Source organism: Hipposideros armiger, unplaced genomic scaffold, assembly GCF_001890085.2.
Source record: "Hipposideros armiger isolate ML-2016 unplaced genomic scaffold, ASM189008v1 scaffold_433, whole genome shotgun sequence".
Lineage (NCBI taxonomy): Eukaryota > Metazoa > Chordata > Mammalia > Chiroptera > Hipposideridae > Hipposideros > Hipposideros armiger.
Window position 1 is genome coordinate 1,430,139 of NW_017731783.1, and position 24,788 is coordinate 1,454,926.

The window sequence follows — 24,788 nt, forward strand, 5'->3', positions numbered from 1 at the left end:
TAGGTTGTTTCTACTTTTTTTAATGATAGTACATGGTTTACCTCTTCAGAAATGAAGAAAGTTCAGAATAATTATACTACATATATCAACTGATAGATGCCACTTGTGTCTGTTTATACAATGTCACAGTTTCCTTGTGTTCCATGGATCTCAGTGCTACATTTTATCATTTGGTACTATTTATTACTAATAGCAGATAAGGCTGAGGTGACCTTTTATTACCCATTAAATTTGTAGTAGTAGTAATAATAATAATTGTTACTGGGAAAGCTTACCTCTTTAGTCCTTACCCTTTGCACTGATTTTGACCTCAATAGTCAGTTATTAACTTTTAAAGACTGAGATACACAGTATGGAAAATGTGCTAAAGAAAAAATACTAATGTATTTCAAATATTAATATTGTGATAGATGGCAACATAATTTTCTCCCTGTAATTTACTCTTTAGAAGCGTAAAAGATGTGTTGTTTTCAATCAAGGTGAATTGGATGCTATGGAATATCATATGAAGGTAAGGTGTAAAATGTTCATTGATCACATTGTAAGATTAATGTGAATTAGTATAAATAAATAGACAATGTAAATAAGTATGTTCTTAAAAATCAAACAGTCATTTTGAACAAGCTTAGAATTTAATTGTGGAGAAATTTATTTTATAGTAATGAACAGTTTAAACCACTTTTTATTAAAACTTTTTATACTCTTATTTTATATATTTAACATAAGTAAACTTATGCTATATTGGTTAAGTGAAATTTTATAAGTTATAAAAACCTATTGTCATTAGGTAAAAAGACTTATTAAGGTAGTGGCAGAAGGAAGCATGAATAATGTGAAGGATATATTTCTAGAACTTAGAGATAAATGAGACCCAGGAGTTAAAGAAATGAGAGGAAACAGAGGGTACACAAATATTTTAAAATTAACTCTCTAAGGAACATCTTTGATTGAAATGGGAAACTTGGGTTTGGAATTTAGCTTAGGAGGATCATAAGTACAATTTTGGACGTGTTGAATTAATGTGATGATAGGACATTAGATCTTTTGTCCTCTCTTTTTTGTGGTAAAATATATATATATAACAAAATCTTCCATTTTAACCATTTTTAGGTGTATAATTCAGTGGCATTAAGTACGTTCACAGTGTCATGCCATCATCACTACTATCCATTTCTAAAATTTTTTCATCATTCTAAATAGACTCTGTATTTGTTAAACAATAACTCCCCATCCCCCTTTCTCCTAGCCCTGGTAACCTCTATTCTATGAATTCTGTTTCTATGAATTTGCCTATTCTAGTGGAACCATACAATACTTATCTTTTTGTATCTGATTTATTTCACTTAATGTAATGTCTACAAGTTTCATCTATGTTGCAGCATGTATCAGAATTTCCTTTTTAACGTTGAATAATATTTTATTGTATATACGAGGTGTGATCAAAACATATGGTGAATGTTTAAATTAAAAAAAAATTATTACAGTAAAAGACATATTGCCATTAATCCCCCTTAAAATACTCCCCCTTGTTTCAAACACATCCCATCGTTTGTGCCACTTCCTGAAGCAGTTCTGAAAGTCCTGTTTCGTGAGTGTCTTTAGTTGTGCTGTTATGGCTGCCTCCATGTCTTGAATCATTTTGACTTTGGGGAAGAGCCAAAAGTCCCATGGTGCCAGATTTGGTGAATAAGGTGGATGAAGACACACCGTAATGTTTTTATTTGACAGAAATTACCATATACCAGAAGCGATGTGTGAAACAGAGTGTTGTCATGATGGAGGATGATTTTACAGCACACTTTATTATTTTTTTTAATTAATTAGTTTTTTTATTGGGGAACTGTGTGTTTTTCCAGAATCCATCAGCTCCAAGTCAAGTAGTTGTTTCAATCTAATTGTGGAGGGCACAGCTCAGTGGCCCATGTGAGGATCGAACCAGCAACCTTGGTGTTATGAGCACTGCGCTCTAACCAACTGAACTAACTGGCCACTCTATAGTACACTTTAAAACACACCTTCTCTCAACTGTAGCTCATACCCCACTGACTGCACTGAACAAGTTGAAAGTTGTCACACACCGTTACTAATGTTCGATGCGCCACTTCACATATTTGAAGATCCCTGCCTTTCCATTGGATGGCACTTGGCAGCAGCATTGACTGTATTTTATGATCACAACGGGAAGGCTCTGTGTCACACATCACTCTGGTACTGCAATTTCTGTCAAATAAAAACATTATGGTGTGTCCTCATCCACTTTATTCGCTGGATGTGGCACCGTGCATTCCATAGGTTTTGATATGTTGTGTTTTAATTATCATGGTATGAAATTTCATTGAAAATCATAGATTTCTAGAGATTTGCTTAAATGTGTTTGTAATAGAGTTTTGAATTTCCATGTTGGAGTGGTATTGCTGGTAAATGTTTGTCTAACTATATAAAAATGTCAAATTGCTTTCCAAAGTGGCTGTACTATTTTGCATTTCCTATCAGCAATGTGTGAGTTCATTTGCTTTATATCCTTTATATCCTCTCTAGCATTGATATCATCAGGTTTTTGATTTTAGGAATACTAATAAGTGTGTAGTGAGTGGTATCTTATTGAGGTTTAGTTTGCATTTCTCTAGTGACTAGTAATGTTGAGAATCTTCATTTGCTATTTGACAGCCGTATACATTCTTTGTTGAAGTTTGTATAGAATTTGTTTTTTCTTCTTTGAATATTTGATTTAATTAACCAGTGAAATTATCTAGGTGTGGAGTTTCTTTTTGAGGAAGGTTTTTAGTAACAAAATCAGGTTCTTTAATAGATAACAGGGATCTTCAAGTTTTCTGTTTCTGCTTATGTCAATTTTGGCAAGTTGTATTTTCCAAGAAATTTGTCCTTTCATCCAACTTATCAGATTTATCGGTGTGAAGTTACTCACAGTATTCTCTTATTATGCTTTTAATGTCTGTATACTCTTTGGTGATACGTGATAACCCTTTTCATTCCTGATATTGATGATTTGTATTATTTCTATTTATAGCTCAGGGCTTGTTGTTTTGTTGATCTGTTTTCAAAGAACCAGCTTCTTTTTTTGTCAGTTCTTTTATTGTGGCAAAATATACATAACATAAAATTTACCATTTTAACCATTTTTAGGTGTACAGTTCACTGTCACTAAGTACATTCACATTTTCTTGCAACCATCACCACTGTTCATCTCCGGAGCTATTTTGTCATTCCAAACTGAAATTCTACCTAGTAAGGAATAACACCCCACCTCTCCTTCCCTCTAAATGCCCCATTTTATTAATCTACTTGTATTCCTTTGTTCATGGATATTTGGGTTGTTTCTACTTCTTGGTTATTGTGAATAATGTGCTGCTATAAATATGAGTATATAAATACCAGTTTGAGTCCCTGCTTTTAGTTCTTTTGGGAATATACCCAGAAGTGGAATTGCTGGATTATGTGATAATTCTTTTTCTAATTATTTTAGGAACTGCCATATTGTCTTCCATGGTAGTTGTACTGTAAAGGGGAAAAACCACAAAACTCAGCTTTTCCCTTTCTATGTAGTAGAAAACACAGTTCTCCCCTACTGTGTTTTTCTTCCCTCTGAGTCTCCTTTACTACTCACAGGGAACACTTCACTTCTAACACTTCTGGTCACCAAATGTGTGGAGGTTTTCCCCATACCAAGCAATTCTCTGTGACACCAGCTGACACTGTCTACCTGGAGATAGCATCAAGCTCCATAAGTTAAGGGTTCAGTCCCACAAAACTGTCCCTCCCCTTTCAGATGCCAGTCATAAGTCCAGGTTGTCACCTGTGCTCCTGACCAACCTGCTATAGATTGGAATTTCCCATGACCCCCTCCTCAGGTTCAGTTAGTTTACTAGACCAGCTCACAGAACTCAGGGAAACACTTACAGTTACCAGTTTATTAAAGGATATTATAAAGGATGCAGATGAATAGCCAGATGAAAAGGTATATAGGGCAAGGTCTGAAAGGGTCCCAAGCACAGGCGCTTCTGACCCCGTGGAGTTATGGTGTCACCCTCCCTGTATGGACGTGTTCACCAACCTGGAGGCTCCCTGAACCATGTACTATTGGGATTTTATGGAGGCTTCCTCACGTAGGCATGAAAAGGGGCTCCATTTCCAGCCCGTTTCCCCTCTCTGGACAAGTTGTGGGGAGAGTGCTAAAAATTTCAAGCTTCAAATCATGGCTTGGTCTTTCTGGTGAAGAGTGCCCATCCAGGAGCCATCCAGGAGCCCACCTAGGATCACCAAATTGGAACAAAAGATAGATGCTCGTAATACTCTTATCACTTAAGAATTTAAAAAGGGTTTTAGGAACTCAGTGCCAGGAACGGAGGGCAGAGACCAATATATATATTTTGTTTTATCTCACATGTACTATTTTACATTCCCACGAGCAGTGCACAAGGGTTCCAACTTCTCCACATCCTCATCACTTGTTATTTTTTGTGTGTTTTTTTTCAAATACCCATCCTAATGGATATGAGTGGTATCTCATTGTGGTTTTGATTGGCATTTCCCTAATGATTTGTGATGTTGAGCATCCTTTTATGTGCTTTTGGCCATTTGTATATTCTTTGGAGAAATGTCTATTCGTGTCCTTTGCTCATTTTTTTTTTTAAAGTTTTTTTTTTTAATTGGGGAATTAGGGGATGGGAACAGTGCTGGGGAATTGGGGGAAGGGAAACACACAAGTTGCTGTCGTTTTTTGTTCTTCAGTCTAGTTGTGGAGGACGTTGCTTCACTGGCCCAAGTTGGCACCATCATTGCGCTCTTCCTGGGCGAGGCACATCAGTCGCCGGCTTCTGGACAGCCGCTCATTGTGGCTGCTGGCCGCTCACGCTGGCTGCTGGCTACACATGGTAGCCCATGGCAACCCACTGCCACAGGGGCTGCAGCCTATGCCGTCGCCGACGACTCATGGCAGCCCAGCTCCAGGTTGAGCTGTTGTTCAGCATCTTAGCTGTGGAGGGCAGTGTCACTGGCCCTCATGTGGGATCCGAACCGGGGCCCTCTGGTGTCCCAAGCCAGTTCTTAACCATCGCGCCACTCAGCTGGCCCTCGTTTGTTCATTTTTAAATTGGGTTTTTTTGTTTGTTTTTGAGTTTTATTTTTAAATATGTATATTCTGGATATCAATTTCTTATCAGATACATGACTTGATATCAAGTATATTTAAAAAACCAGTTTTTATCTCATTTAATTTCATTATTGTCTCTCTGCTTTCTATTTTGTTGATATCTGCTCTTCGTTATTTTCTTCCTTTTGGTTTCCTTTGCTCTATTTTTCCTAACTTCTTAAAGTGGAACGTTAGTTTGGTGAATTTAAAATTTTTTATTTTCTAATATAAGTACTTGAAGCTGTAGGTTTCCATCGAATCACTGCTTTAGTTGCATTTCACATATTTTGATAAATATTTTATATTTTCACTTTGATTCACTTCCAAATATTCTCTAATTTTTCTTGTGATTTCATTTTGACCTATATAAATTATTTAAAAATGGGCTATTTTATTCCCAGATATTTGAGGGTTATCTGAATATCTTCTTGTTATTGATTTCTAACTTAAATCTGTTGGGGTATAAGACAAATGTATACTGTTTATTTCAATCCTTTTAAATTTATTAAGCCTTGTTTTATGGTCCAGTGTATGAGCTATCTTTGTGAGTGTATCATGTGCTGTTTTTATATCACTTTGTATATTCTTTTTAAATACGTATTCTGTAGTTGTTGGATGCAGTGTTCTGTGAATGTCAGATCAAGTTGGATGAAAGTTGTTCAGAACTTCTGCCTTTAGTGATTCTTGGTTTAATTGGTTAATCAATTGGGGGGTAGATTTTTTTAGATGAGTTTAGAGTAGTGTGTAGTCTAAGTCTAATGTTCTCTTACTAACGCAAGATCTGTGATCTACCCAAAACCCTGTCAAGAACTGTGACAGGTCTGAACTTTGACCCTGTTTGGAAGCTAACAAGTTAACAAGTATAGACCTAAGATTTTATTAAAATAGATTGTATTGCTCCCTGCATAGCAGGAAGCATGTGCTTTATGTTTACAGACTTCCTTTGTACTCCAAGTCTCATGGGACAAGTCCCAAACATTCTCGTTGGATGTTGTGCATTCAGTAGATTGGATTCATAGCTAAAGAAACCCAAGCTTAGGGAACCCCAATCTTTTAAATGGGTTGCAAGCAGATTTCTCCAACCTTTTGCCCCAGAGGGAGCCTTTATTAACTTGGACAACAAATAGATCTGCCCTCTACCTTGAAGGGAGACACAGTCTCCAACTTCCATACTATAGAAATATCCTTGAAAATTTATTCTGGATCAAAAGCTGATGTTGCCTCTGCTCACACAGAGAGACTCACGAATTGTCTCCCAATTGCCCTGTGAATCATGAGATTTTCCAGACTGAGTATGGGAAACGTTCACTGTTCTTGGTCCTGTTGGAGCTCCAGGCACTGTTTCTTCTAGTCTTTTTCGGTGGTCTTTTTCCTGGCCTCACATAGTTCCCTTGCACACTCCAGCTGATCAGTACCTAGGGGAATTTCTACAGTGTGACCACCTGCAGATCTACAGAGTTCTCTCTCCGTGTAGCTCTTTCATCTCTGGTACTCTGTCCTATGCACCCTAACTGTCTTGGCTGCTCCATAGTCTCAGCTGTCTCTTCACCTCTGGATTTCTTTTAGGCTCTACCCAGATTCCTCCTTCCTGTGGCCTGGAAACTCTCCAGGCAGTTAGTGAGGGCTTACCTATGATTTCTTTCACTGCCCTTTGTGTCCTTAATGTCCAATGCCTTAAAAGCTGTTGTCCCTGTGACTCCATCTTGGTTGTAAGTGGAAGTCTCTGGCTGCTTTGAACATTTTATCACTGATTTTCAGCTGTTTGATTGCGATATTCGAATGTAGCCTTCTCCTTCTCTTTTTGCTGCTCGTCCTCTTCTCTTCCTCCTCTTCCTCGTCCTCCTTCTACTACTACTAGTCTCTGTTTTTTGAGCTTCTTGCATCTGAATTCCTAGTCTTCAGCAATTTTGGAATTTTTTAGCCATTACCTTCTCAAATATTTTTTCTCTCCACTTCATTTTGAACACTTTTGTTCCATTGTTTTCCAGTGCATTAGTATCTAATCTGTTAATCCGATCTAGTGTATTTTTCATTTCTGCATTGTAGTTTTCATCTCTAGATACTCAATTTAGTCTTTTTAGTTCCATGTAGCTTGTTGACATGCTTTTTTTTTTTTTTTACATTTTTGAACATATGAATATGGTTACAGTAAGTGCCTTAGGATCCATTTCTAATGTTTCTAAATGGGCTGCAAATAAACCTACCCAACTTTTCTTATTAATTGTATTTATCTGCGTCATTTCTGTGTTTCCGTTGAGTGATTTTTTTTTCCTTTATAATGTGTTGCATTTTTCTGCTTCTCTATATTCCTGGTAATTTTTTACTTTTTGTAAGACATTTTAATTTCAGCTTGTTAGGTATTGGATATTTTCATATTCCTATAAATAGTCTTGAGATTTGTCCTCGGACACAGTTACTTTGAAACTGGTTTATCCTTTGGAAATTTCCGTTAAGCGTTTTTACTGAGGACCAGAGTAGACATTAGTCTAGAGCTATTTTTTCCCCCATTATTTGAGTCAGTACTCTTCTGAGTCTGTCTGATGCCCTGTGAAATTACCTTTCCATTTTGGCCACTGGGAGAACTAACTGTTCCCAGCCCTGTGTGAGCTCTGGGGATTGTTCCCTCTGATCATTTTATTTGGTTCTTTTATTGGGTAGTTTCAGCACATGTATGTGTTGATCACTACTCAGCTGGAGACTTGACTTCAAGACCTTTCTTTCTGTGCAGTTCTCTCCTCTCTGGTATCCTACCCTGCAAGCTCTAGCTGTTTGGCCTTTCACATTCCCAGCTCTATCTCCTCAACTCAGAGAAACTGTTGGACTCTGAATGAGTCTCCTTTCCTGGATTGCTGCCTGGAAACTTTCTCAAGGCAGTAAGGTAGAGCAATCATTTGTTTCTCCTTTTTTTAGGGACCACTGTCCTGCATTGCTTGACATCCATCCAAGGTCTGAAACGCTTTAAAAAACATTTTTTTAAAAGTAATTTCAGATCAACGGTACTCTATCCAAAAGCAGAACTTGGCTTTCATTTTTATAATTATTATAGCAAAACTTTGTTTATATGTTCATTTTATAGTTACTTTTTTCTTAATTCAAGCTAATTTTATAAAATCAAANGTAAAAGTGAGCCCACTTCTTCTGTCCACCTTGATTCTCTTCACATGGATTCCATGTCCTCTTTTGGCTCCTCTGCTACATTTACTGCTTCTGACTCTACCATTAAGCTAAAGAATGATGATGGAAGAAATTGTGAAATGTTCATACAAAAATATGTTTTTCGATCGGAACTGTTTGATGTCACTAAACCTTATATAACTTCAGCTGTTCAGAAGGAATGCCAACAAAGTAATGAAAAGGAAGATCTAATGAATGGTGTTAAAAAAGAGATCTCCATTTCTACTCTTGGGAAGGTAGAAAGTTTTAAGAAATTTTTATATTTCTACAGAAAATACAAGAAAAATTTATTATTCCAATATCTCAAATGTCTTGTGATTTACTAAGTATAAAGAATAATCAGTAAAGCATAAGAAGGCTTTAGCACATCCAAGTAATTTTTAACTTTTTGCTAACGTTCTGTCGTTCTTAGGAGACCAAGTTTGTGTATATCAAAATTAAACAAAGTTGGTTCAGAAGTGAATGCTCTGTAAATTAAGCAAGCAAACAAAGAAAAAACTAAACAACAAAAAAACCCTTTCTGCTTAGGCATTTATACTGATTACATATTTTTACACCTGTTTTTTCTCAAAAACATGTTTCTTTCTCTGTAAAATACTAAAGCAGTATATGGATTTGGGGAGAGTTTTAGAGACCTGTCCTTTGGAGATAAGCTTATATAATAAAAGTTTGGAAGAAGGGTGATATTTTTTAAAGGTTTCTAGTGGTAAAAGTAGAAAGCTACAATGGAAAATGTGTATGCTCATATATATTTGCATACACACTGGTGCAATCTTTTAGTATAGTTTGAGAATGCCATATAGGATCAAATAAATTATGATTTAATACTTTTTACGTCTTTGAAGAGTTCAGAGGTGATTACACAGTCTATTTCAGGTAGATTATATTATCATTTTCTTTGTTAGTGATAGGAATAACATTCATTACCTGCCCAGTAAATATTTGCGATGTTTCTATGTGCTGTTGTATGTAGAGTGATGAAACAAGATAAATACAATCCCTGCCCTCTTGGATCTTATAAGGGTGGGGAAGAAAGATATTAAATAAGAAGCATGTTGAGAATTAGAATAAGGAAAGCAATAGAGATAATTTATTACATTGTTATAGGTACCTGAAATAGAAATTATAATATTGTGATATTTTTATTGTATGTATATTTTTCTCTTTCAACAAATATTTATTGATCATGTGCTATGTGTCAGGCACAGAAAAGAAAATGTATAGTATTTCAGTAAAATAGCATATAGATAGTTTATCATTGCTGTTACCAATTCAAACAAATAATAACAAGCAGTTGTAAAGGACTTTATAGTTTACCAAGTATGGACATTATCTTTTAATGTTTAAACTTTTATATTGGGTAAATTTCTCACTTTAATATGGAAAACTATAGGTTAGCATATGTAATGAATGTTATCTTAACAAAACTTACCTAATTTTTGATATGCTAAAGCAAATTATGCAATTAGCTTAACCTTAAGTCTATTTATTTATTCAGCCAACAAACATTTATTATTACCCTGCTAGGAATTTGAAACCATGTAAGCACTGAGGTTCCAGCAATAAAAAATACAGTGTCCTTACTGTACATGGCACTGTATTACATGTTCTTTGCTATGGAGTTGTTAGATATAGAACAGTGTTAATATATCTGATTTGTACCTAACCCTCAGATCAATCATAAACAGCTATTAAAAGTACATTGTCCACTTAGGTTGTTTCTACTTTTTTTAATGATAGTACATGGTTTACCTCTTCAGAAATGAAGAAAGTTCAGAATAATTATACTACATATATCAACTGATAGATGCCACTTGTGTCTGTTTATACAATGTCACAGTTTCCTTGTGTTCCATGGATCTCAGTGCTACATTTTATCATTTGGTACTATTTATTACTAATAGCAGATAAGGCTGAGGTGACCTTTTATTACCCATTAAATTTGTAGTAGTAGTAATAATAATAATTGTTACTGGGAAAGCTTACCTCTTTAGTCCGTACCCTTTGCACTGATTTTGACCTCAATAGTCAGTTATTAACTTTTAAAGACTGAGATACACAGTATGGAAAATGTGCTAAAGAAAAAATACTAATGTATTTCAAATATTAATATTGTGATAGATGGCAACATAATTTTCTCCCTGTAATTTACTCTTTAGAAGCGTAAAAGATGTGTTGTTTTCAATCAAGGTGAATTGGATGCTATGGAATATCATATGAAGGTAAGGTGTAAAATGTTCATTGATCACATTGTAAGATTAATGTGAATTAGTATAAATAAATAGACAATGTAAATAAGTATGTTCTTAAAAATCAAGCAGTCATTTTGAACAAGCTTAGAATTTAATTGTGGAGAAATTTATTTTATAGTAATGAACAGTTTAAACCACTTTTTATTAAAACTTTTTATACTCTTATTTTATATATTTAACATAAGTAAACTTATGCTATATTGGTTAAGTGAAATTTTATAAGTTATAAAAACCTATTGTCATTAGGTAAAAAGACTTATTAAGGTAGTGGCAGAAGGAAGCATGAATAATGTGAAGGATATATTTCTAGAACTTAGAGATAAATGAGACCCAGGAGTTAAAGAAATGAGAGGAAACAGAGGGTACACAAATATTTTAAAATTAACTCTCTAAGGAACATCTTTGATTGAAATGGGAAACTTGGGTTTGGAATTTAGCTTAGGAGGATCATAAGTACAATTTTGGACGTGTTGAATTAATGTGATGATAGGACATTAGATCTTTTGTCCTCTCTTTTTTGTGGTAAAATATATATATATAACAAAATCTTCCATTTTAACCATTTTTAGGTGTATAATTCAGTGGCATTAAGTACGTTCACAGTGTCATGCCATCATCACTACTATCCATTTCTAAAATTTTTTCATCATTCTAAATAGACTCTGTATTTGTTAAACAATAACTCCCCATCCCCCTTTCTCCTAGCCCTGGTAACCTCTATTCTATGAATTCTGTTTCTATGAATTTGCCTATTCTAGTGGAACCATACAATACTTATCTTTTTGTATCTGATTTATTTCACTTAATGTAATGTCTACAAGTTTCATCTATGTTGTAGCATGTATCAGAATTTCCTTTTTAACGTTGAATAATATTTTATTGTATATACGAGGTGTGATCAAAACATATGGTGAATGTTTAAATTAAAAAAAAATTATTACAGTAAAAGACANACCCAGAATCAGTTCTCCTTCCATCACCATATATTTGATCCCTTTGACCCTTATCGACCACCCCTTACCCTCTGGTAACCACTAAACTATTGTCTGTGTCTATGAATTTTTGTTTTTTCATTTGTCTTGTTCCTTTGTTGTTTTCAGTTTTATATCCCACATATCAGTAAAATCATATGGTTCTCTACTTTATCTGTCTGACTTATTTCACTTAGCATAATAATCTCAAGATCCATCCATGTCTCCATTGGCATTATTTCATCTCTTCTTATTGGCAGAATAGTATTCTGAATAGTATTTAGAATAGTATATATACCACATCTTCTTTATCCAATCATCTGTGGAAGGACACTTTGGTTGTTTCCATGTCTTGGCCACTGTAAATAAAGCTGCAATATATATAAGGAACTCATACAACTCAACAACAAAAAAACAAACAACCCAATAAAAAAATGGGCAGAGGACCTGAATAGACATTTCTCCAAAGAGTACATACAAATGGCCAATAGACATATGAAAAAATGCTCAACAACACTAATTATCAGAGAAATGCAAATAAAAATCACAATGCGGTAGCACCTCAAACCAGTGGCTATCATCAACAAATAAGACAAATAATAACAAGTGTTGGAGAGGCTGTGGAGAAAAAGGAACCTTCATGCGCTGTTGGTGGGAACACAGATTGGTGCAGCCACTATGGAAGGCAGTGTGGAGGCTCCTCAAAAAATTAAGAATAGAATAGAATTACCATATGACCCAGCAGTCCCTCTCCTGGGTATCTACCCCAAATATTTGAAGAAATTTATCTGTAAAGATATATGTGCTCCTATGTTCACTGCATTTTATACATTTTTAAGGATCTATTTTCTTATATATGTTGTTTGGTTGTTTAATTTTCGGTGAATTTATGAAGTTTGTTTCATTCCCCAAATAGGAAACAGTACTTCAAAGGTATACTCACACATTCCTATTTTTTCATCATAGTATAAAATTAATTTCTTGTAAGCCTAAAGAATGTTGATTTCAGGGCCGGCCGAGTGGCTCAGTTGGTTAAGAGCTCCCTCAAGAGTGTGAGCTCTGAGCAACAGCAGTTCGATTCCCGGCCCTAGCTGAGCAGCCGCTGAGCTACCAACAGGTGGCAGGATGGCTCATCTTAAAAAAAAAAAAAGTTGATTTCAATCTGTAAGTTCAAATATTCAAAGTTTAGTAGGAATTTCATTATTTAGAAAGTTGCTTTAAATGTCAGTGACTTTTAAAAAATAGTTCCAGGTGTACAACTTTTTAATGTATTAAAAAAATTCTCTTACAGATTAGGGAGCTGATTCTGGATGGATCTTCACAGTTAATCCAAGAAGGTTTTAAAAGTGGCTTTTTTCATCCACTTTCTGAAAAACGGAACAAGTGTAGTGAGCCCATTACTTTACCACTTGATACCTGCAATTTGTCAGAATTATGTGAAATGGCAAAGCATTTGCCTTCCCTGAATGAAATGGAACTTTTGACGTTACAATTGATGGAAGATGATGTGTCTGTTACAGAGCAGGATTTATTTTCACGGGTTGTTGAAAACAACTCTAGCTTTACAAAAATGATTACTTTAATGGGACAGAAATACCTGCTGCCACCAAAAAGCAGTTTTCTTTTGTCTGACATTTCTTGTATGCACCCACTTCTAAATTGTAAGTAATTATGTTTATTATTAGAAAAAGATAAATTTTCTGCAGCTTCAAAAGTCAAGAGCTAGTCTGAATGTTGCATGAGGGCTAACATTTTATGGGGATAGGGTAAACAATTTTCTCAGTGTAATTTTGCTTTAAAATTCAATTATAGAGTACAGACTTCTGCTTTTAAAAAAAATTTTAAATTCTTCTTATGAACAAAGGGTCAAAAACTAGCCCCCAAGAGAGCAAATACAGTTACTGCTTTGTACTTAGGAATTCAGGATACAATTGGGTTTGACCAAATAACTACTTAACTTTCCTTCATAGCAAAGTAGAAACACTTCAGATACGAATATTAATTCCCAAGCCATTCCTAGCCTTTTAGGTTACATTTTAAGCTAATGTTCAAGTTCATTGTCTAAAATTTCTTGAAATATTTTCGTGTTATAAAGTTAAGAAACTTAAATATTGAATTCCAGAGTCACACATACCTGAATTTGAATTTAGATTCAGAAACTTAACTGTGAGTCTCTGGGCACTTCACAAAATCGAGCCTCATTCCTAATCCATAAAATGAACATAATACCTACTTTTGAGGGTCGTTTAGAGAATTAAATGAGATAATCTGCATCAGGAGTTTAGCTCAGTGATTATAATATTACAAGGGATGAGGTAGATAAGAGGCATTGATCAAATTGAATTTAATCTGCTGTTTATTGTTATTTGGACATTTTCTATCAAAATTTGAAGTTACTAAAGTAACATCTTATTAATAGAAAGCTTAAATCTTTTAATTGTTATCAAGCCATCTTACACATGAGTGGGTTGTTCATGTCACAGTACCGTAAATTCTTCAGGGTAAATGACAGGATAATAAATTAATGAGAAAATCATGCTGTCTTTGAACATTTTTTTCATTCTTTTGATTACTTATGAGATTGTACATTTAGGAAAATATACCTTTGTTTATAAAAGGAGAAAGGACAGGCCTTTCTGACAATAAAATTCTAATTAATATATGGGTGGAATGATGGAACTAGGAAATTTCCATTTGTCAAACACTATAGTAGTTGAATGTCAAAATAGTGGGTGAAAAGATGAGACACAGGACATTTGCACAGTCTTAAAATATCTCCCCCAACAATATACTTATTAATTATAAAGGGAAAACCAGAGAAACTTTGTAGACACCACTTTATCCAAGTGATCAAAGGTAATGTCACCAATAATGAGACATTTTGACACACTGTGTTTCGTGATTTGTTGTTCTGATAAGGACACAGCATTACTTCAGTGGTGCTCTGAAATAAATAACCTAAATTTAATCATGAGGAAATATCAAACCCAAACCGGGGGACATTCTATAAAATAACTGGCCAGTAGCCTTCAAAAGTGTCAAAGTCATAAAAGACAAAGACTGAAGAACTTTCCCAGATTGGAGATTTAGGAGGCATGGCAACTAAATGTGATGTGTGATCCTGATTTGGATCCTGAATCAAAAAAAAGGACACTAGTAAACAACTGCAGAGGTTAGGTTTTGTTATGGCAAATTTATCAATTATAAGACTGAAACTTATTGCATATAAAATGTTTTTTTAAATAAGAAAAAATAACCCCAAAACCCCGAGGTTTGAAAGGACTGTATTAATATTGCTGCAAAGACTTATAGGGCTTTTTACAAATCACTGGTGTCCAGCTAAGTGAGCTGTAGTTATTTTCAGGTAGTCTCTGTAAAAATAGTAGTAGGGGAGATCATGTTAAAATCCCAGTGGTATTAATTTATAAGGGAAATCTCTTTTAATTTTTTAGATAAATTTGTTTGGATAAATGCTACAAATCCTTTGTCTATTCCATTATATGTATGTAGTGAATGCACTTCAGTTTTTGAAGAACCTGTTTATTTTTTAAAGTGATCACATACAGAAGTTAGTTTCTGAAATTGTGTTTTTTTTTTCAGGTGGGAAAACATATGATGTAATAGTGATAGATCCACCATGGCAGAACAAATCAGTTAAAAGAAGTAAGAGGTAAGTATAAGTAAATTATCTATTAGATATGCTTTCTAAAAGCTATTGTCCTTTGTACATTCTAGTTACATATGCTAAAAACATTACTTTATGATATGGGTTGTCTGAAACTACTAAAACACTTTAGTTTTAAATTTTTAGTTCTTTTAACTAGCTTATTCTCTTGAACTAGAACCATATGTAGGTTTGAGAACATTAAAAGTAATATATTTATTAATGGCTAAGGTTACAGATTAAATTATATAGTTCAGGGATATTTCTGTAGCAGTAAAAGGCAACATTTTTGCCTTCTTTGATACCAGATTCTAAAGTTTAGAAATATGTGCCAAAACATAATTTTCCTTAATAATCTGACCTTTGCTCTCAGCTTCTGGAAGGTAACCTGTGTCATACCTGGTAGGATTGTCCTTGTTTAATGCATGTATGTATGTGAATGTGTGTGTGTGTGGCACTGGGTGGGTGGCAACTAGCATCATTTGTTTAAAAGATGATTTGTTCTCCATCACGTCTCATCATTATAGTTCACTATTAAGTTCAAAAGAATCAAAGAGGCCAATTCTGTGATAGACCTTGGTAATGTGTTCCAGTTTTCTCCAAGAATTATTTAAAAATAAATATCTAGCTTAAATTTCACTTGCTTTTTATTTTAATGAAAATTGATAGTGTTTTACATCTTATTCTGAGTATTCTATAGAAGTTTTAAAAAAAGTAAACAAGTGCTTGATCTTTTTAGCAGCATTTTTGGCACAGATTTTTATAATTCTGAGTAATAAACTCCTTCATTTAAAGTATTTTATGATAGTTTTACACAACACATTTTGAAAGTTTTGGTTTTCTTTCCCATTTATCTTGTAGGTATATATTTATGATCTCCTCATTGTAATGATTTACTGTATTGCTTCTTTCGTTTAACTTTTGACTTTAAAAAAATTCAGCCTTTGAGAAAAGTTGAAAGAATAGTACATGAATATCAAATTACCTTTCCCCTGGATTCACCACACATTTTTATGTACATTTTCTCTCATCTCTCTGCTTTTTTATCTGATGTTACAGACATAATAATTTTACCCACAAATTCTTTAGCATGCATCTCCTGAAAACAAGGACATTCTATATAGCTACAATACTGTTACCACCCACCAAGAAAGTTAATATTGGCAATAATCTCAAATATGCATTACATATTTAGATTTTCCCAATTATCCTCAAGCTATTCTTTATGGCTGTATTTTTGTGTTTATTGTTTAGATCCAAGATCTAATAAAGGATCGCTATTAATTGGGTTTTTATTTTTCTTCAGTTCCTTTAATGTAGTCATTTTTTATCTTTAGGACATTGACTCTTTTTTAAGAGTTCATGTCCCTTATTTGTAGATACCCCACAATTTGGATTTGTCTGATTATTTCTTCATGATTAGATTCAGGTTAAACATTTTTGGGAGGAATACTACATAAGTGATGTTGTATCCTTTCCATTGCAACACTTAAAGATGCATATTTTGAAATTTGCTCAGTGATTTCCAGATTAGAAGTAGAAAATAAAGTTTGACTATTTCATCCTTCCCCTCCAAAATCAACCAAATTAAATAAAATTAAGATAATCAAGAAATATGCAGTTAAAAAACTTTCAATTTTTAAAAATATTTTTAAACATTTTTTATTTCTTTGAGTAGCAGTTAGACAAAATCATTTCCCATTGTTTTTTAAGCACTTGTATTTCCTCTTTTCTCTATTGCCTTCTAATGCCGTTTGCCCATTTTGAAACATAGGTATCCTTTTTTTTTTACATTTAAAAAAATTTCAATTACAGACATTCAATATTATTTTATATTAGTTTCAGATATAGAGCATAGTGGTTAGACATTTATATAATTTACAAAATGATGCCCCCCATTAGCCTAGTACCAACTTGGTACTATACATAGTTATTACAATATTATTGACTATACGCGTATTTCCTATGCTATACTTGACACCCTCTTGACTGTTTTGTAACTACCAATTTGTACTTCTTAATTCTTCACCTTTTTCACCCAGCCCCCCAGCCGGCAACGCAAACTTTAAATTTTTGACCTGATGTTCTTCATCCCGTGGCAAACTTAGTCTTTTGAAATCATCACTTTGATTATAAAAAATGCTAGTCTACTGGAAGAGCCCTGGTCTAGATGACAGGAAACTTGGGTGCATGAGATCGGAATTGTTTTACTCATTTCTTTATTTAAGAAATATTGATTGATCACTTCCTGACATACAGTTTGCCATGTGTTAGAACTAGATTCAAATGTTTATTGTATTTGGCCATTTGGATGTTACTTACTTTTTCCAGAGCAGGTATAGTAATATTAGCCTCATTGTAGTAAATTGTGCAATAAAGGAAAGTAGAAAGACTAAATGCATACAAGTCCTTCGCTGTAGAGAGAAGGAGACCAAATTGAAGAGAATTTGTCTCTTCTTTTCTTTTCTCCTCCCCCTGCCTTTTCTCTCCTCTTTCTTCCTTTCAAATTGGATAGTATAAGTGTGTTTACAGGTTGATGGTAAGGAACTACTAGAGTGATTGAAAATACAGGAGGGCAGGAATAGCATTACAAGATACTAGAAGATGGGGATAAGAGAACACACCTGGAGGTATAGGCTTTAAATAGGTGAAGCCATGCCATTTCCTTTAAGAGGAAATGTGTAGAAATAGATAAGTGAATGTGTTATAAGGAGGGAGGGGAAGGTTAGGTATTTGAAGGAGTCTGGCGGCATTTCTGCCAAGAGTGAGTTTGGGCAAGGGACTTGAAAAGAAATCGGAGTTTGTAGTAGTTGACCCACGATAGATAGGTAAAAGAATTGAGTAGTTTTTAAGAGCATGAGAATGGGTTTAATTGACCCAATTCTTCAGTTCTGCATTTTTTTCCACTTGATTTTCCGCATATGAAGAAATTAAATTGAATTTAAGATTGAAGGTTTGTAGTTGCTGTGGGGAGAAGGATAAAGGTGCTAGTGAGAAGGCAATGAAGTGATTGGTGATTGGTAGTCTATAGGGAAGAGGAACAGGTGTGGGTAGGAGAAAACTCATAGAGACTCAGTAAAATGGAGGAATGGGGCACTGACTGGATGCTTTGATAAAGTCAAAGAATATGTGAGGGATAAGAGGTTATGGCTAGAAATCAATGCTCATGGTTTCAGAGATGGAGCAAGTATGAAAGATGACAAGGCCTAGGTCATTGGAATGGATTATTGAAGCGGGGTGAATGCAATTGTATTTATTTAAGGGAAGAATAGTTGAAGTGTGCACATTATATAGATTGTGCGATCAAAATGCCCAACATAATGGCAAGATTTGTGTTGTTGAGGTAAAAGAATCTTAGAGCTTAAGTTCAGTGAATATGTAGAATGAGGATGAAATGGGTTCACTAAGAAACATTAGAGGCTAGCCTAGCTTGATAGCATACCTCTCAGAGAGAAGACAATTTTGTGCAAAGGTGGATGAGTTATATCCTGAAAGCAGCAATAGGGGAGCTAGGAGAATGCTGACCTCTCCTCTCCCTGTTGTGTACTGGGTGTTGGAGAAAGGGCCACATTCATTTGACTGGGTATTGTAGAGCAAGTAGTGTTCTAGCAAGAGAAAGTAGACTTCATACTATATATTAATGGCCAGGAGGTGCAAGAATCTTAAGTTATTTTATTTTATTGTAATGCAAGCATGAGGATTTCAGAGAGCCCAGTGGAATTGTTTGGGAAAGAAAAGAGAAACAGGATGATAGATCAAGGGTTGAAAATATAGTGGAATATTGAGACAGTAGTGTCAAGACTCGCTGTGATGGGGTCCCTGTGTGATGTATAGATTATGGAAACCAAACAATGTTTGCTTAATTTTGAATGAGAAAAAAGCATTGTAAGTATTAGTAAAATTACTGAAATGTAATGCATTTAGAAGTGATAAACAGTTTTAAACTACTAAAAATGAAAAATGAAGTTATTTCTGACTTGCATGTAACAATATGTCCACCGGGTGTCACTGTAGCTTCATATTTAGTTATATAAATAGATAATCTATAGGCGCTTTGTTTGTGGAGTCAGTGTTATATAGGTCTGCACCATGCTCATTTTTCTTTTTGCAGCAAATTTTGCTCATAATATTTTTGTTTATTTTTAGGTACAGTTATTTATCACCATTACAAATACAGCAAATACCTATCCCTAAACTGGCTGCTCCAGACTGTCTTGTTATTACTTGGGTGACCAATAGACAGAAGTACCTACGTTTTGTAAAGGAAGAACTTTATCCTTCGTGGTCTGTGGAGTTGGTTGCTGAATGGCACTGGGTAAAAGTAAGTTCATGAGTTAACTTAATTGTTAATACAGCGTGACATATAAGTCACATAAAGGTAGCATCTACTTTTTAATGCTTAACATGTCACTGCTCTAGTCCTTCAACATGGTCTAATTAAAACTTTTACTTTGCTGCTAAATATTTTTATCTTCTTATTCTCAAGGCTTTTTACCTGTTTGTTCTGGGTCTTTTTTGTAGTAGAGTCCCAAACTGCTGGCCTTAGTAAATAACTCAGGGAGATATCAGGATGACATTTTTAAGAGCTCTGATGTCTGTAGTTTAAAAAACAACAAACAAAAACTTTGGGGAATCTGTCCATCACTAAACGTAAAACTAGTCTTACCCTTCATCATCTTACACTTTACACATCTACAGTTTCAGTAACCCTTTGTGATTTTCTTTCCTCCTTCCCTCTTTTCCTCCCTCCCTTCCTCCCATCCTGCCTTCCTTTTTCTTACGTTGCTGGGGATGGGAGGGAGAATAGCAAAGTAACCCAGTGTGAAACAGGTGTGAAGATGCTAGAACCAAGAACCTTTCATACTTTAAATCTTAACTTAGGTCCTTCAGTGCCTTATGTGCTGCTGTGCCTATTTTTGAAAGAAATGATTCTCTCAAATTGGTTGAACGATCTTTAATATATTCTCTTTTTGTAATAATACCAAGGAATACAGAAAAATAAGGCACAAGTCAGAGTTCACTGGACATCCTTTTAAAGATACATTTTCTACCTATGTGAATTCCACAAAACCCTTGTAAATTTTAAAAAGATAAGCCAGGTTATGATCAATTGAATGTTTAATGTTTATATAGCAGGTATATTCGTATTAGACACAGGAGAATTCTACTTTTATGTGCTTTGTTTGTACTTTGTAGTCTTCTGGATTATCTTGTGAAAGCTGTGTGCATTGTTTATTTGCACCTATTTTATGGGACTTGGCAAACAGACATTTATAGTGGTAGCTTTGCTTTTGTGATGTACTTTTGCTTAGCTTTGGCTGATTTGGTATAAGACCATGACAAGAATATAAAACTCCATTACATCCTCTTCATTATGACAGTTCTTTTATAGTCAGAGACTGGGCCAAAGTCAGGAAAAGGTTATTTTCTGAAATCAAAACCAGTAAAATGTTAATACTTAAAAATTAAGACTATGCATTTGTAGTAGTAATCAGTTTTAAGAGATGGTATGATAAAATCAGAGTTTAAAACAAAAATGCAATGTATTATATGAAACACTATTAGGTAGTTAGTTACACATATGGTTATAATAGAGGGAGTAATCTGCATTGAGTATAAAGAATATCTAAAGAATAAATATTTACAGTGTTTATACAGTATTGTATAGAAGAGATGTCTCTCATGGGCCCTAGGGTTGATAAAACGACTTTACTGATTTGGTTTTTTAGGTACTTTAATATGTGGTAAAGGGTTCTATAGATAGAAGATATGAATATTCTGATAATGGAAATATATATCTCTGTGGTTAATTAATGAATTGATAGTGTTATTATAAATTGTGTTTTGAATTTGATGAGCTTATGTGAGTCTTTGAGAGTCTTATCAGTCCAGGGTGAAATGATAAAATTGGATTTCTGGATTTATAATGCCAAGAGATTGGACTAACTGTTGTCTATCTTATCAATCCCTGAGCTTCTTTCATTTATTAATTTTAGCTCTGACTGTATTTAATGACACCATTTCCTGTAAATAAAGGAAAATATTATAATCTACTTAGTCACATTGACAGTAACCATTAAATGTTATTTGAATGAATGAATAAATGAGTTAATGATGGCATGGCTTCCAGGAATAAATGTTAATGAAAAGTAGAGATGTTTGTGTGCAAGATGATAAAGTGATATTTGAAGTATTTTTTAGTCCCTTTTAGCTGCTCTGTCCAATAAGGTAGTTACTGTCTGGCTAGTCCAAATTGAGATGTGGTATTAAGTATAAAATATACATTGGATTTCAGAGACTTAGTCTGAAAGAAATAACCTATCTCAATAACTTTTTTGAATTGATTACATATTGTAATGATATTTTGGATATGTTAGATTAAAGATGTAATTAAAATTAAATTTACCACATTCTCTTTACTTTTCCTAAATGTTTCTACTAGAAAATTAATTACATAGATGACTTGCATTTGTGGCTCACATTATATTTTTATTGGACAGCACTAGTCTAGAGGTTTAATAATTTCTTTTCCTTTGGTGGAAACTGTAGAGTGATAGGGGGGAAAAAAACCCTTTCCTGGATATTTACAGATACTTGGTTTTTTGTTTTTGTGTTTTTGCCTCCTTCCTATCAGATCACCACTTCAGGAGAGTTTGTGCTCCCATTAGATTCTCCACACAAAAAGCCTTATGAAGGTCTTGTCCTGGGGAGAGTTCGAGACAAAACTGCTTTACCATTAAGGTAGGAAACGTGATTTTTCAAAATTGTATAAATATATTAACTTTTAAGCTTTTAAGAATTATTAACCCAATGATCATTGATTTTTTTTCTAATTTTGACACTTCTGAAATTCTGCAAATATCCCATACTAGTAAAGTGTGAATGGTATGGCACATGAAAGTTTATATTATCTCTTGTTTTATCTAGTGTGTAATGTCATTACTGTAGAAAAGGAAATTATTGGAAATGTGTCAATACTTAAATTGTTGATTTCCATTATTGTTTCTATCAAACATTTTAAATTCATATATTCTATGAAAGATGAAAAAAGTTAAGGCAACTGTGGCTTTTATATTAAAAAATGCCCTTTACAATGTAATTTACTTTGTTGTTCTGTTTTAATTAGGAATGCAGATGTGAAAGTGGTCCCCATTCCAGATCACAAATTAATCGTCAGTGTGCCCTGTACTCTTCACTCACATAAGCCGCCTCTTGCTGGTATGTTTCTATAAGTAGAATTGTTATAACTTCTGTCAAATTGAAAAAAGGATTGAGTTTAGTATTTGAATGGTTTAGAGATTTAGAAATTAAATCAGATATGTTATTTTAACATTCTAAAATTTTATAGAATTTATTAATAGATTAGTTTTTTTGTATGTTCGTTTTTGATACAAAAAAGACTTATTGTTTCCATTTGGTCCATGGCTTAGGAGAGGGTTCTGTGGCTAAGAAGCTGCGTGGTGGCTGCAGGGCCCCAGCAGAAGCCCTGACCCCAGGGGGATGCAGAGGGAACCCTAAAGGCTACTGAGCTCTGGAGGCTCCCAGTTGTGCTTGAGGATGAACCTTTTGAAGAGACACTCACCCAGCCCCACTGGGGGCTGCAGGGCTGGGCTAGCCTGCAGAGGTTAGTCAGGTCCCATCTTTGTGATGAGTTTCACTTCCTCATCTAGGAAGTGGCTGTCCAGGAAGTCACAGAGAAGAGGGTCTGTGTGGGCAGAACCCAGGGCATGCAGATCTAGAAGGGCCTGGTTCAGGTTCTTCTCCAGGGCCATGCTGGCTTCCATGGTGTCCACCTATCTTGGGACAGCTTCTGCATGTCCTTGAAGAGGGCGCTGATGCTGTGCTGGTTTTCCATCTTTAAGACATGCTTGGCCAAGTACTATAAGAAGTGGCCCACACCTTCCACAGCCATATTGTCATGGTGGAAATAGAAGTCCAGAGTGAGGTATGTGTAGGAGGCCTGCAGATGCAGGTTGACCAGGAGGCTGATGGTGGCTTCTACCTCAGTGGAATAATTCTCATGAGTCTGGGAGCTCATGGTTGGTTGGCAATAAGAAGCTAACCATAAAAAATGGCGTTTGCTGATCCTGGAGGTTGCGACTGGGGCAGAAGGTTGGAGGGTGGTTGGGGGCTGGAAGAAGGTGAGTCCTTGGATCTGTTTCATCCAAACACTGTTGAAGCAAGAGAGATCCGCAGTCCACTGGATGCCCTGCCTAGATTAGTTTTATATTGCCTCAGCCTTTGCTCTTAAACCATTTTTTAGGTTCTCTTTGCTATTGATTTTTACCTCGTCACTGGCCTTGACAGAGTGAAGACTGATGGGGCCTCTGAGGGGGCTTTGTTTTGCTACTGGGACTCTATCCCTTGCTGGTTCTAAAACCAGGAGCTCAGAATAGCCTTCTGAGAGATGGTTAGAATTCCCTTAATATTTTGAAGATGTTCTCAGTTTTATGTTGAGGTAGTGTTGCTTTTCTGAACCATTGGAAAGGTAATTGCTGCAGTCTGCAATTCTTACTAGTCTTAATGCTTTAGTATAATGTTCATTGTTTAATGAAACTAAGCAGCAAGGAATAGTGAGTGGAAAGCTTGGACTTTGGAGATTGACTGACATGAGTTTGAATCCTGACTCTGCTACTTGAGTCACTCTAATCACTTTCCACCTGAAAGTGTTCATTTAAAGAGGAATAATGATATTTAATCTTTAAAGGTTGTGAGGATTTGTTATAATATATTTGAAATTCTGTAGCATATAGTAGAAGCTATATTAAAATTTTCAAATGAGAATTAAAAAAAATAGGAATGTAAGTCCTTCAGAGATATTGATATTTAAAGTTTACTGTTCAAATAATTTCTTCAGAAATATGTAATTTATTAATTTGGTGATCCCTGTTTTTTTTTTTTTTTAAAAACCAATTTCATGCTGTCACTCAGGAACACTATAGGCAGCCAGCCTATCATATTATTTTGCAGAATATGGGATAGTACATGAGCTAGGATACGTAGGAAAATTAATATAAATTCTCAAAAGAATTTTTACTGATAGCATTTAGGATTTCTGTTATCTAAAATTGCTTATGCAGAAGAAATATTAGAGGGTTACTTCATTTGAGAAATATTCAGATATCTACTTGATGATTCATTCTTTGACTTAGAAGGATTCTTAATGAATAATCGCCTTTAAACTTTGGTCTGTCATAGATTCTTTAATGCATTAAATATGTGACTTAAATGAAAAGTGAGATTGTACTGTTCTTTGAGAAAAAAAATTGTTTGGCACCAGTTATATTTGGTGGAAGAAATCTAATTTGTCTTCTTCTCATTCAAATTTTTTTATCAGTCAGTGAGTACTGAAGCTTAATTTAATGTTTGCTTTAGGGCTTTTATTTTATTTTTAAAAATCCAAAAGCTAAGACTTGAAATAAGAGACAAAGTTTTAAAATAGTTATAACAATTAGCCTTTTATTAATACTAATAAAAATTAGTATTACAGCTTATATCTATGAAATGCGGTTCTGCCATATTCCCAGTAGAGTGCAGCACAAACACATTTTTAGGATTGAGAACATTTAAAAACAAAA

General features: G+C 34.5%; 1 protein-coding gene across 1 annotated transcript in view; it reads left to right on the plus strand.

Moving 5' to 3' along the window:
• METTL4 (methyltransferase 4, N6-adenosine) overlaps nucleotides 1-24,788 on the plus strand; it is a 35,256-nt gene that overhangs the window by 2,965 nt on the left and 7,503 nt on the right. The window contains exons 2-9 of the mRNA XM_019665104.1: nucleotides 449-511; nucleotides 8,266-8,559; nucleotides 10,483-10,545; nucleotides 12,838-13,207; nucleotides 15,147-15,216; nucleotides 19,357-19,531; nucleotides 21,845-21,951; nucleotides 22,337-22,428. Coding sequence (XP_019520649.1) covers nucleotides 449-511; nucleotides 8,266-8,559; nucleotides 10,483-10,545; nucleotides 12,838-13,207; nucleotides 15,147-15,216; nucleotides 19,357-19,531; nucleotides 21,845-21,951; nucleotides 22,337-22,428 — 1,234 coding nt within the window. The remainder of the gene's footprint in view (nucleotides 1-448; nucleotides 512-8,265; nucleotides 8,560-10,482; nucleotides 10,546-12,837; nucleotides 13,208-15,146; nucleotides 15,217-19,356; nucleotides 19,532-21,844; nucleotides 21,952-22,336; nucleotides 22,429-24,788) is intronic.